The 12159-nt window shown below is 34.2% G+C and overlaps 1 protein-coding gene across 1 annotated transcript; it reads left to right on the top strand.

Moving 5' to 3' along the window:
* Positions 1-3094: 3094 nt before the first annotated feature.
* On the top strand, positions 3095-11873 carry LOC131051382 (sucrose synthase 2). The gene is made up of 17 exons (XM_057985877.2): positions 3095-3654; positions 4105-4237; positions 4536-4690; positions 5251-5443; positions 6175-6293; positions 6534-6750; positions 7049-7144; positions 7339-7512; positions 7766-7882; positions 7989-8155; positions 8648-8872; positions 9095-9416; positions 10241-10485; positions 10672-10810; positions 11112-11212; positions 11425-11454; positions 11543-11873. The coding sequence occupies exons 1-17, from the start codon at positions 3560-3562 to the stop codon at positions 11598-11600; spliced, it is 2586 nt and encodes an 861-aa protein (XP_057841860.1). The 5' UTR covers positions 3095-3559; the 3' UTR covers positions 11601-11873.
* Positions 11874-12159: the final 286 nt, after the last annotated feature.

The raw sequence follows: 12159 nt of genomic DNA, 5'->3' as shown, positions 1-12159 counted from the left end.
CATATTTTATTCAATTTTTTTCTTTTCAGCATTCTGGTGGATATCGTGGTTGTTTCAGGTCCTGGGATCTCTTTTCTGAGTAGGGTGTCTCTGTTTTGATTCTCGTTTCTATTTCCAATCTTCTTATCATTGTAGCTTGTAATTATGCAAACGCACTAAGATAAAGTGCCATCATGCATTGTTTACTTGGAATCTTGCATATCTTGTGTCTTGTTGTACATGCACTGTTGATCAAGTGCCATGAGGGGGTTGATGTTTGCCTTTGTTTGCCATCTTCCTTTGTTAAGTGAGTGTTCCTTCCATGACATTCGCCTCATGATGATGTGTCTCAGCACCTTTGATGTTCTTGGTTCTTCGTCATGCAGTTGTTTTTGGCTGTCCTTTTCAGTGTTCCTGTCCCTCTCCCACTTCCGCATTATGGGGAGGTTTATCCTGTTGGTTCTAATGCTTCCGTGGTTCGATTGATCAGCTCTTCAGGCTTTGGTTTCTCATGCCATCTGTATCTTCGATTTCAGTTGTTTTGCCTTGTTTGCCTCCTGATTCGAGTAGTGTCATTTGAGGGCACTCATGCAGATTATAGTCTTCTCTACCTGGTCATGTTCTAGTTCAGTGGATGTTCTTCAGATCAACAGTTATTCTTCAACAGAGTTTGCATGTTCTTCATGCTTCAGTGGTGTTCTTTTATCTCTTTTTGGAGAGGAGTTTTTTCCCACTGGGTTTTCTCCTTTGTCTTCGTTTCATAGAGATTTCATTGTATTTGGGTACCTGATCAGGCCTTGTTGCCGGGACCCATCTTTATTGCTTTCAGTAGCTGTTCTAGGTTTTAGCTTCTCCCTAAGTCTAGCTTAAGGGGGGGTGTTAGAGTATTCGGGTATTTACTTGATTAATTAAACATTCTTTGTTTAATTATTTAAGTTCCCTTTATCTCTTTTACACTTAAGCTAACTTTAGGTACATATAATTAATTATTATGTGCAAACCTAGGTTTTCCCTTTTTAGGGTTTCTTGACCTATTAAAGGTTGAGTTCTTTCTTTTCATTGTAAGAATCACATTACATATTTTTGTGAATATTGAGCTCTCTCTTTTTGAGCATATTCTCTGTGTTTTGTATGTTCTTCAGATTTTGCTTTATTGCTTCTCCTTGTAACAGGTTATTCGGCTTGCAGAAGATTTTCAGGCTCCTATGGTGTTGTATTTTCTCAACTCCTATAAGCTAGTCATTGTGTTGTATTACATTGTAATTTTGTAGCTATTTGCTCTTGCATTTTCCTAATGTTATTTTTATTTTGCAATATTCACATTTCTCTCTTGGAGACTAACTTTGTGTTGTTATTTTGATCTTGTATAATTTACATTCACAAAAATATTTCCATTTGTACTATGTATTTTGGGTTATTCATCTTTTCATATTCTAACATATCTAAACTTGTCTTTAGATCTAAACAAGTGTAAAGCTAAATTTATATTTTTTTGAACTCTAATTTTAAAACTTATTTACCTCTATATATACACCTATGTTTGCAAAGGGATGGTTTCTACTTGCATTGTTTAGGAGCTCAATAGATAAGGAATGCTCTACTTTACTTAGGAGCTCAATAGATAAGGAATGCTCTACTTTACTTTGGTCAAACTCATGCTACTAAATCATTAGTATAAAATAAAGATTGAAAATAAAGCAAACGTGCAATTATGCTTAGAGATGATTTAAGTACATGATGCAATGCAAATGCTTTGACAATGCTTTAATGATCATGCAATTTAGAAGTAAGAGATCCTAATGATGTTTCAAATGAATTAGGGTTTGTTCTTAAATAGAACATCTTAGGGCACAAATTTATAAATTTTACACACTCAAGTGCACTCATAACTGCTACTTGGAGGGAATCAGCTCAAACCTAGATTAAAATTTGAATTTTGATTGTTCAAGGGTCATTTCCACTCTCGTAGAATTGACCTAGGTCAATTTTGTGCCCATAAATTTAACCAAAAATTATGATTGGATAAACTAAAGATCAAAATGATTCTTAAAGATATATATAATTATAAATAAATATAGATCAATTTATTTATCAAATTTACATTAAAACATATTACTTATATACTAATCATTACACTAAAAATAATTGATGGATTGGTGTCAGCCTTTCCTCTTATAAGAGTTGATTTCTAAATAGACCTCTTTTGTTCCAAACTAATTTTTCTTAGATATAATGCTAAACAAAATAATGAATAGAAACAAATATTCTAAAACAAAATAATAAAACTTATATATATAATTTTCAGAAAAAATAGAAGTCACATCATCCCACGCAACCGTATTCAATTTAAACAAAAATCCATACACACCCTCTGCATATAGGGGAAAGGACCCAGTAGTTGAGCATGTTCCAATTGTTGTGAGGGTTGTTGATACCTTTTGTTCCAAAAATTGAACAAATAAAACCTATTGTTTGAAACAAAAAATATCAATTTTTGTTAGGAAATGTACCAACAGTTGTTAGGAAATGTACCAATAGTTGTTAAGAAATGTACTAATATTGTAAAAAGTAACCAATCAGGTGATGCCACATCGGCTGCACAACTATTGGGGTCTCTTTTGCACGCCTATTGGTCTCACTTTTTTTGGGGGCTGTTTTGGACACCTTGGCAAAAAGCATGCTGATGTGGCATCATATTTGATGATGTGGCCCTGAAACCTTAGTTATAAGCAGGGGACTTGCCAAGTAAGCTGCTGTAAAAAAATCGGAGTGATTCGAAATTTCCAAGTAGGATTTTGAGAAGCGTGAAGTTAGGGTGCACGACTACTGGGTCCTTTCCCCTATACAGAAAATCTCTGTAACATATGATAATGGTGTTGATGGTACTTGTACTGAAACCATCGTTTCATAAGCCTAGGAAAAGGGCAGACCATATTAGGCCTGACAATCAAGGAAGGAATATACATGAATTAATCTTCAGACATCCTTTCCAATTGTTTGAATGCTATGTAGCGTACATTTAGAATCAGAAAGTTCCTTCTCAGACAGGAGAAGAATCATATTATGTTTGTTTTTTATTTATTTTTAATTTATTTAAAAAAAAATTCATATACTGCCCTGAAAATCAATAGAATGTTAGTATAGCTTGCACTTTGGGTCCCCTAAATTCTTTCCTTTCTTCCCAGAAAAAAAATTCAGTTTGCTTTTACTTTTGAGTGTGAATAAGCATAGTTTTTACAATTTGCAATCTTGAAGGACAGCTGTGCTTTAGTGGGTTTCTCGGGGTACACTCTGCCTTTCACAAAGAGCAATGAATCAATGAAAATTCTGATTGAAACATATTTTTAGGATTGAAATTTGCGAAAACCTATAAAATAGGAAGAAAATTTTGTAATTATTATCTTGTATCTGAAACATTACTTCTGAGTATAACACTACATATAGCATCTTCTGCTCTTCCAATCTATTCAAACCTTATTGTCAAGTGATTTCATTGCCCAGCCTAGTATACGCACAAATACAGAGGTTGCATATTTGCATTCAGCTGAAAGTTATCAAATTACATATCTTGAACAGAGTTATGGCCGACCTTGCACAACAATATGCGAGCATGGCAGATAGGCTACCAGAGGCATTGAAGCAGAACAGATATATGCTTCGCAGGTGTTTTACAAGGTGAATTTTCATTAGCAATTCATCTTCATTGAATCATATTTTATGCTGGTACAAATATTTCTGTAGTTGTCTACAGTATAATCACAGAGGACTGGTCAAAAGAAATATATATCTGTAGGTGTGTTTCTTCAAATCTTAATTCCCCATCAGAATTCTTCTCTTAAGACTCGAATTTCTCATGAAAACTTCAATTATAACCGTCAAAATGATATCACCTTCTTCCATAACAGACTGCCAATAACACACTCAAGCTAGTATCATTGATGCTCACCGATAAAAATCGTCTCTGGTGTCCTACTATTCTAAATAAAGATAATAAGATAGAGGAACCGACATTTATGTAATCCTATCTGTTTTTTTGATAAAATAATATACTATAATTGATGTCAAAGATAAATTGTTACACGCAATTTAAATTTTCTAAGAGATACTATTTTATTGATGTTGCAGCTTTACATCACAAGGTAAAAGGATTCTACAACAAAAGCAATTATACAGTGAGATTGAAACAATTATAGGCGATGCCGAGGAAAGAAGGAATCTTGAGGAAGGGTTGTTTGGTCAAATCTTGCGGTGCACACAGGTACAGTAGAATTTAGTTTGTTTCTTTATTTTAGTTTAAACTGTATATTTTAAGTCTTTATTTGTGATTTATATAATTATTTAATTTTGACTTGTTTAGATGATTCATTTGAAATTTATCTGAAATCATATTAAAATCATAATAAATAGATAGATAGATTTGATTAGAAAAATAAATATAATTTCAGAATGTACAGTTTCACCTTTTGTCCAGTTTTATAACTTGTATAAGTTTATTCATATTGTATGCTTTTTTATCATTTTCAGTGGAGTTCTAACATTCTGATGTCATTGTACAGGAGGTGGTCATTGTGCCACCATTCATTGGTTTGGCATTACGAAGAAAACCTGGGTTTTGGGAGTATGTTCGTGTCAATGCCTCTGACCTTTCCATAGAAAAGCTTACAGTAACAGAGTACCTGCAGCTAAAAGAGTGCCTTGCAGATGAGCGGTGGTAAGAAAGCAGTATTGGTTTTCTTTTTCCATATAGGAAGAAAGGAGAATTTTATGTAGAAAGTCTTCTTTTTTTGTTTTCATGGTGATTGAGTCAAAAAGTATGTCAATGCGCACACATGAAATAAGCACAGGTAGTCATTGTGCCATATTAACTGTGATACTACGATAGGATGCCCAATATCATGGGGAAAAGATGAGATTACTGGACTTTAAACTTTCACATGGCTCGGATATTTCATCCTGCAATTGTGATACCTGGGTCACCAAGATGGCCTGATCTCAAGCATTGCATATCCCCTTCTGAATATTTTCCCATAAACTTTGAACTTGGGAGTCCAAATAAGTAAAGGTTGAGAATTTCAGCCCCGAGTCTCATCAGCTCAAATTCAAAATCAATGTTTTGGAAACATGATAAGATTTTTTTTTCAGGTTAAGGTTTGTTCAATATGAAATGAATGATGAGAATACTGCATAAGAGATATTCCTTGTCTAGTCCTGTTTCTCTTGTTTTCCTGCATTGTGATATTCTCGTAGTAACATGCATGCCGTAATCTGCAGGGCCAAGGATGACTTTGCATTGGAACTGGATTTTGAACCCTTCAGTGCATCAGTTCCTCGTATGAAAAGGCCCTCATCAATTGGCAACGGATTTCAATTTCTGAGCAGACATTTGACTTCACGACTGGGTCGCGACCTAGAAAACATGCAACCCTTACTGGACATTTTGCAGGGATGCAATTATCATGGAGAGGTAAGAGTGGACATTCTTTTTAACAGTCCTACGTGCTGTTGTAACACGTTCTAAAATTAAGTCTTATTCACCTACTGGGTCAGTCATGCACATTAATGGAATTTGTTTGTTTCTTTTTTCTTTCTTGTTAGGCCATTATTTCACTCGCCAAGTCAGATTGATTTGGGATCCACTAGGATAAAGGATAAAATTGTTGTGCGCGAGTCTATAAGCTTTACTTTTGCCATTTCCCCAAGTTCTGTACCTTGGGGTTCCCAGAATCTCTGCATCTCACTTCTAAACAAATTATTCATTCTCAGCTATGCTGAAAATCACATTTCACCAAGTTCTGTACCTTAGGGTTTCCAGAATCCCTGCTTCTCATTCCCAAACAAATTATTTATTCTCAGATATGCTGAAAATCACATTATCTTCTCAGACTGCCAGGGGTTCGAATCTAATCATAGCTAGAGCTACCTTTAAACAATTAAGTTTCTATAGAGTATAATCAGGCTCGTCACAATTTAAGGAACTGGAACACAAATTTTACATTAAATTGGAAGCTTCAATCTAAGGACTCTGTCACTTTGCAAGAGCAGGAATTTGATCTTTGCAGTTTCCAATGACTTGGATTTTGACTACAGAAATGAAGAATCTTATGGTTTAATCTTCTTGTTACCATTGTCATCCTTTTCTTAATAACGCCTTACTAGATGAATAATTTGCTTTAACTTTCATCGTTTCATTTGCAGAAACTTATGGTCACTGAGAAGATTGATAGCATGTCCAAACTTCGAGAAGTGCTACTTAAGGCAGAGGATATATTGTCCGACCTCCAAAAGGATGTTGTATATGAGGAATTTGCTCACAGGTAATTGGACACTTGGTTCTTCCTACAACCCCAAGAAAAGGGTATTTATTCTGTTGAATGTTGGGGTTGATAAAGAATAGTTATCATTTCAAGCATATAATTCCATGTCTAGATTCTTCAATTTTTTGCAGAGTTCTTTTTGGAATTAATCCTAGACAAATAGATAACAATCTTACCAATTCTAAAGAAACTACGGATAATCTAATTTTATTCAGTCTTTTCAACTAAAAACACTTACAGGTTGCAAGACCTTGGACTTGAGAAGGGATGGGGAGATAATGCACATCATGCACTTGATACGATACATTTACTCTTGGATATCCTACAGGCACCTGATCATATTACTTTGCAAAATTTTCTAGGAAAAATACCCACTATATTCAGTGTGGTAATATTTTCACCCCACGGTTACTTTGGCCAAGCAGATGTTCTGGGATTACCAGACACTGGTGGACAGGTACTGTCACTTTGGATATCTATTTTCTTTATGTCTTAATACCTGTATACATGTTTTTGTGATTACAGGAAATGCTGTTAGTTTGAATGTTAGATACATAAATTTTTGTCTTTCATTGATGAAGTTTATTGAAGAAACTGAAAGGATGACGAGCCTCTTTTGGGTTTCAAATAATTCCTTTCTTTATTTGAATCAACAACGAGAGAGCAGAGATATTAGATGATGCCACCATGTTATTTGAGATACAGTTTCTAATAATCTTTCTAAGACCCTTAGCTTGTTGATCTGTGAAATACAGGTTGTGTATATATTGGATCAAGTCAAGGCATTAGAAGAAGAACTACTTATTAGAATTAAGAAGCAGGGGCTGGAAATTACACCTCAAATATTAGTGGTAAGTTGCTAGAATGTATCATGAAAACATGAATTTGGACTACAGATGAAATAATGTGTGGCTCCTTAAACTTTTGAAGCGATAAGAAGCAAAATGCCAGTTTCTTTTAGGAAAATTTCCATACTAATATGTACTTGTATTTTAGCGTGCATCAGTTTTCATCCTAATACAATCAGTTTCCGTATCTTTCAAAGGTTACTCGACTTATCCCAGAGGCGCAGGGTACTAAATGTAACCAGAGAATTGAAAAAGTACTTAACACACAATATTCAAAAATATTGCGAGTACCTTTCAAAACGGAGAAAGGGGTTCTACGTAAATGGGTTTCTAGATTTGATGTTTGGCCTTATCTTGAAAAATTTGCAGAGGTGATTTTCTTATGCTATATAAGAGTGCATTATCATTCAAACTTTTTCTGATTTATTTCCACAATGCACCCAATGTAGCATATAACAACTAATGAAATGCTGATTCGTTCTAATTAGTTTCAATATTATAAATTCAAAGCTCAGCAATGTATAATTGGCAATTTTCTCTTTGATTATGTATCATGTCACTTCCTTTATCTTATAATAAATAACCCTACTTACTTATTAGTCTTCTTTGTGTTTTTCTACATAGGATTCTTCAAATGAAATTGTTGAGGAGTTGCATGGGAAGCCAGACCTAATTATTGGAAATTATAGTGATGGGAATATGGTGGCTTCTTTGGTCGCAAGTAAACTGGGGATTGTTCAGGTGTTTACGCCCTTCATTTTTACTTGATTGAGTTTTCTTTTGTAACTACCTTTTGATAAAATATCTTACAGAACATAACTTTGTCTACTTCGTCTCTCTCTACCAGTGCAACATAGCACATGCTTTGGAGAAGACCAAATATGCAGGTTCTGATCTATTTTGGACAAAATTTGATGAGAAGTATCACTTTTCATGTCAATTCACTGCCGATATTCTTGCAATGAATCGTGCCGATTTCATCATTACAAGCACATACCAAGAAATTGCAGGAAGGTCTGGTTTGCTGCTTTTTCTCCATTGCTTTGAATATCTCATATGTTGCAGCTATTAGTTGTTTTAGTTCATGGATAACGATTGTGAGCAATACAATTTCATAAGTCTCTACAAATATTATCAATATCAAATTCTCAACTTCATATTTAGTGGAAATACAAAAATATTTTCAATTTCCTTTCAGTGTTTGGAAGTTTCATACAGAATCTGATGCATATTAACCACTAAAATTTTAACTGTTTCCAATCATATGGTGAAACTCATATTAGAAAAGACTATTTAATAATTCAAAGGCAGAAACATGGGAAGAAGGTCCACGTTGATACGGTTATACTTGGCTTAAGCGCTTCTTTATGTAGATTGCGAAGATTGAACTTGAAATTTATTGGGAAGTTCATAACTTCCACTTTGTTATTGATGCAGAGTTTGGAGTCTGTACTTGTTCTATATTTGATTAATATGTTCCCAACTTTCATTTTGTGGTTGATGCAGCAAAGACAGCGTTGGTCAATATGAAAGCCATGGGGCCTTCACACTCCCCGGTGAATACCGAGTAGTTTCTGGCATTGATGTTTTCAATCCCAAATTCAACATTGTATCACCTGGAGCAGATATGACCATCTATTTTCCCTACACAGACAAACATCGGCGCATTACTTCTTTCCACGAATCCATTGAAGAACTCTTGTTCACTGCAGACCAAAATGATGCACACATGTAAGATTTATTTGTGTTTCTTGCTCCTTTGGTTTATGTCATCATGTACTCAAGAACAGACTGAAGTCTAAAAGATTAGCCCATTGGAAAAAATTATAACATATAGATCCCTATGTTGTATAACATTACATACACAACAATTGACTACAAAATTAGCTCATATGGTTTTTTCACTTCTATACCTTTTGAAAATATAACCAAATTTGCTTTTTCCAATGACAGAGGTTATCTCAGTGACAAAAAGAAGCCAATCATCTTCTCCATGGCAAGACTGGATAGAGTGAAAAATATGACAGGTCTGGTTGAGTGGTTTGGAAAGAACAATAGGCTGAGGAACCTAGTGAATCTTGTTGTAGTTGCTGGTTTTATTGACCCCTCAAAATCAAAAGACAGGGAAGAAATTGCAGAAATTGAAAAAATGCATGGCCTTATTAAGCAGTATAATTTAAATGGTCAGTTCCGTTGGATATGTTCTCAGACTGACAGAGTAAGGAATGGAGAACTTTACCGGTACATTGCGGATACAAAGGGTGCTTTTATACAGGTGCGTTGTTATAGTAAAATTAAAAAAAAAGAAAATTTCTAAAAAGAAATCTGAATATTTCATGCTCCAAACCTATAATGCTCGACACCTTTATTCACAAATTACCATGTAGTATCAATAGCCCAAGTTCTTGAAATGGTGATTTTGATGGGATAAAACTCCTTATTTGTATACTATATAATCCCCAAGCAAAGACCACTTATGATTTAGAAGCAATCACTTGAAAAAAAATGGTCCTGTTAATCATCAAGCTGTTATTTTGTCATTTCCTTCCAACCAACATAGGTTCAAACATTGGTGAGCTAAGAATCCCATGTTTGCGTGCTTATGGGAGCTATAATTATATATATATATATATATTTTTCTTCTTTTTACCTTTTTTTTTTTTTTCTCCCTCCATAATCAAATGGAAATCTGCTTGATTTTCATGGTCAAGTTATATTTTTTTTGTATGGGTTAAGAATCATAGGATTTATAATGTTAGCAAATCTTAACACTTCATATCCCCTGATTGGGATAGTTACTCCCACAGAATCTAGATTTTTACAGAATAGATACTCACTCTTCGTTTGGGACATCTAAGCTGAAGGGAAAGTGCACTTCGTGTAAAAAAGGTCATTTGCCAAATTGAAAAAAGAAATTCAGAAGAACATTTTGGCTTAGTAAGAGGAACTTTCATGCTCTAAATATATAAAAATGCAATCCAAATACTTTAATAATGCTTTCATTTTAGGACGTGCCACTTATACTAGAGAGTGTTTGTGCACACTAAGAATCACTCTTTTGGGTGATCTAACGTGATCAATTTATTTGTTCTGGTGCAGCCTGCTCTTTACGAGGCTTTTGGGCTTACTGTAATTGAGGCAATGACATGTGGCCTGCCAACATTTGCCACTTGTAAGGGTGGCCCTGCTGAGATTATTATTGATGGTGTTTCTGGATTCCATATTGACCCCCATAATGGGGATGAAACTAGTGAGAAGATTGCAAACTTTTTCCAAAAATGCAAAACAGACCCAAACTTTTGGAATGTAGTATCAAATGCAGGGCTTCAACGTATATATGAAAGGTATAAGTGCATGTTTATAAGCTTTAAATCTCAAATTTAAAGATCTATTAACTTCAGAATATATCCTTTATCATTTTCAAAGCACCCTTGGAAACTAGATGTGCTTCTTTTCTCATATTAGCTTGTTCTGTGAGCTCATATAGAACTATTGTATGCTTATAACTAATGCTCAGTGATATTGTGCAGCTACACATGGAAGATTTATGCAGAAAAGTTAATAAATTTGACAGCATTGTATGGGTTTTGGAAACACATATCAAAGCAGGGGCAGCACGAGTCAAAGCGTTATATGGATATGTTTTACATTCTCAAGTATAGAGAATTAGTGAGTAATCTTTCAATTCATGTTATGTTTCAACTTGCATCAGTCAACCAAGGAATATCATTCTTTAGCAATTCAACTTAGCAAGTATCATGCTCATTCTGTCATTTGACCTGCTGCAAACATAAAACAATAGGAGGCTTATACCTTGGAATAAGATTAGTTACTTTATCAAGGAATGAAGCTTTGCTATTTCTTCTATTGATGTCTCTTATGAGAATAGGAGATTATTGCATTTACTATTGCCTATTGTATTTACTATTGCCATTGACTAAGGCTGAATTTGATTTTACCTTTGTTACAGGTTAAAAACGTGCCTGTAGTAAAAGAGGAAGGATTTCAAACACTAGGAGTAGAACTGAAGAAAAGTGCAACAGAGGATCTGAAAGATAACAAACTTGATGGGTATGATTTTTTTAAAAGTTATTGAACATGCCACTCACTCTAATGAATGCATTTCATTCTCCCATTCACTTTGGCTTAAACAAAGAACAAAGGATATACATTTCTTGCATACTAATTAAGTGTATGATATGGAATGCAACACTTTTATAATAATATTATTGTCCTTATTGATGATGTTTGGATGTTGACTATGTTGTTTCTTGTTCATGCAGAAATACAGGTGGCAAATCTCGCATCAAAAGGTGAAATGTTGTTCTGCTATTGGTGGAAACTATTATGCATGTCAATAACATATGCAGAAGATATTAACATTTTTGTTGTATGCTGTAGGATTCTTACATCCTACCTTTATCAATGTGGAGCACCAGCACCAGAAAGAAACAATTGATCGTTGCATTACTGAAGATTTGCTGCATTATTCGATAATATTTGATTGAACACCAAATATAGATTGCTTGTTTATATCTCTCTGTCTGATTCATTGTGGAAATCATGCATACCATTCATTGTGTATTAGTATATGGTGAAGTAGCTACCATGTCTAATAAGAAGCATATTACGAGCAATGTGCATAGTTGCTTCATAGCAATTTTTTAAAAACGTTTATTGGAGTGTATATTCATTCTATTTTTGTCAATTAAATGGAAAGTGATTGATGGAATAGGATGTTTATGTTTATTTGTCTCATTTCTATCATTATTGCCAAGGAAGAAAATTTGTATACATATGTATTCATGGTGGTCGAATCTCCTTGAAAAAATGTTTGTAGGCATAAATGTTTTGCAGACATTTCTAAATGTGAAAAATGATTTCTAATGTGGAATTTCAAGTGGTAACTCTTGGTCTTTCATGTTTGGCTTTCAGAAATAATTTGTAACTCGTCATCTAAATGTTAAGTATTGCATTGCTTGTAAGAAGCTAGGTACGATACATGCTATTTTGAAGAA

This window comes from Cryptomeria japonica, chromosome 11 (assembly GCF_030272615.1).
Source record: "Cryptomeria japonica chromosome 11, Sugi_1.0, whole genome shotgun sequence".
Taxonomy (NCBI): Eukaryota; Viridiplantae; Streptophyta; class Pinopsida; order Cupressales; family Cupressaceae; genus Cryptomeria; species Cryptomeria japonica.
The sequence above is the reverse complement of the archived record's forward strand: the minus strand, read 5'-3'. Positions and strand labels throughout refer to the sequence as shown.

What these genes read in the sequence shown, in the direction of transcription:
- LOC131051382 (XM_057985877.2), top strand. Translation starts at nt 3,560, where the DNA reads ATGGCCGACCTTGCACAACAATATGCGAGCATGGCAGATAGGCTACCA. An exon ending in AAATCTTGCGGTGCACACAG is followed by an intron (nt 4,238 to 4,535) that starts GTACAGTAGAAT and finishes GTCATTGTACAG; the next exon opens with GAGGTGGTCATTGTGCCACC. An exon ending in GTAAACTGGGGATTGTTCAG is followed by an intron (nt 7,883 to 7,988) that starts GTGTTTACGCCC and finishes TCTCTCTACCAG; the next exon opens with TGCAACATAGCACATGCTTT.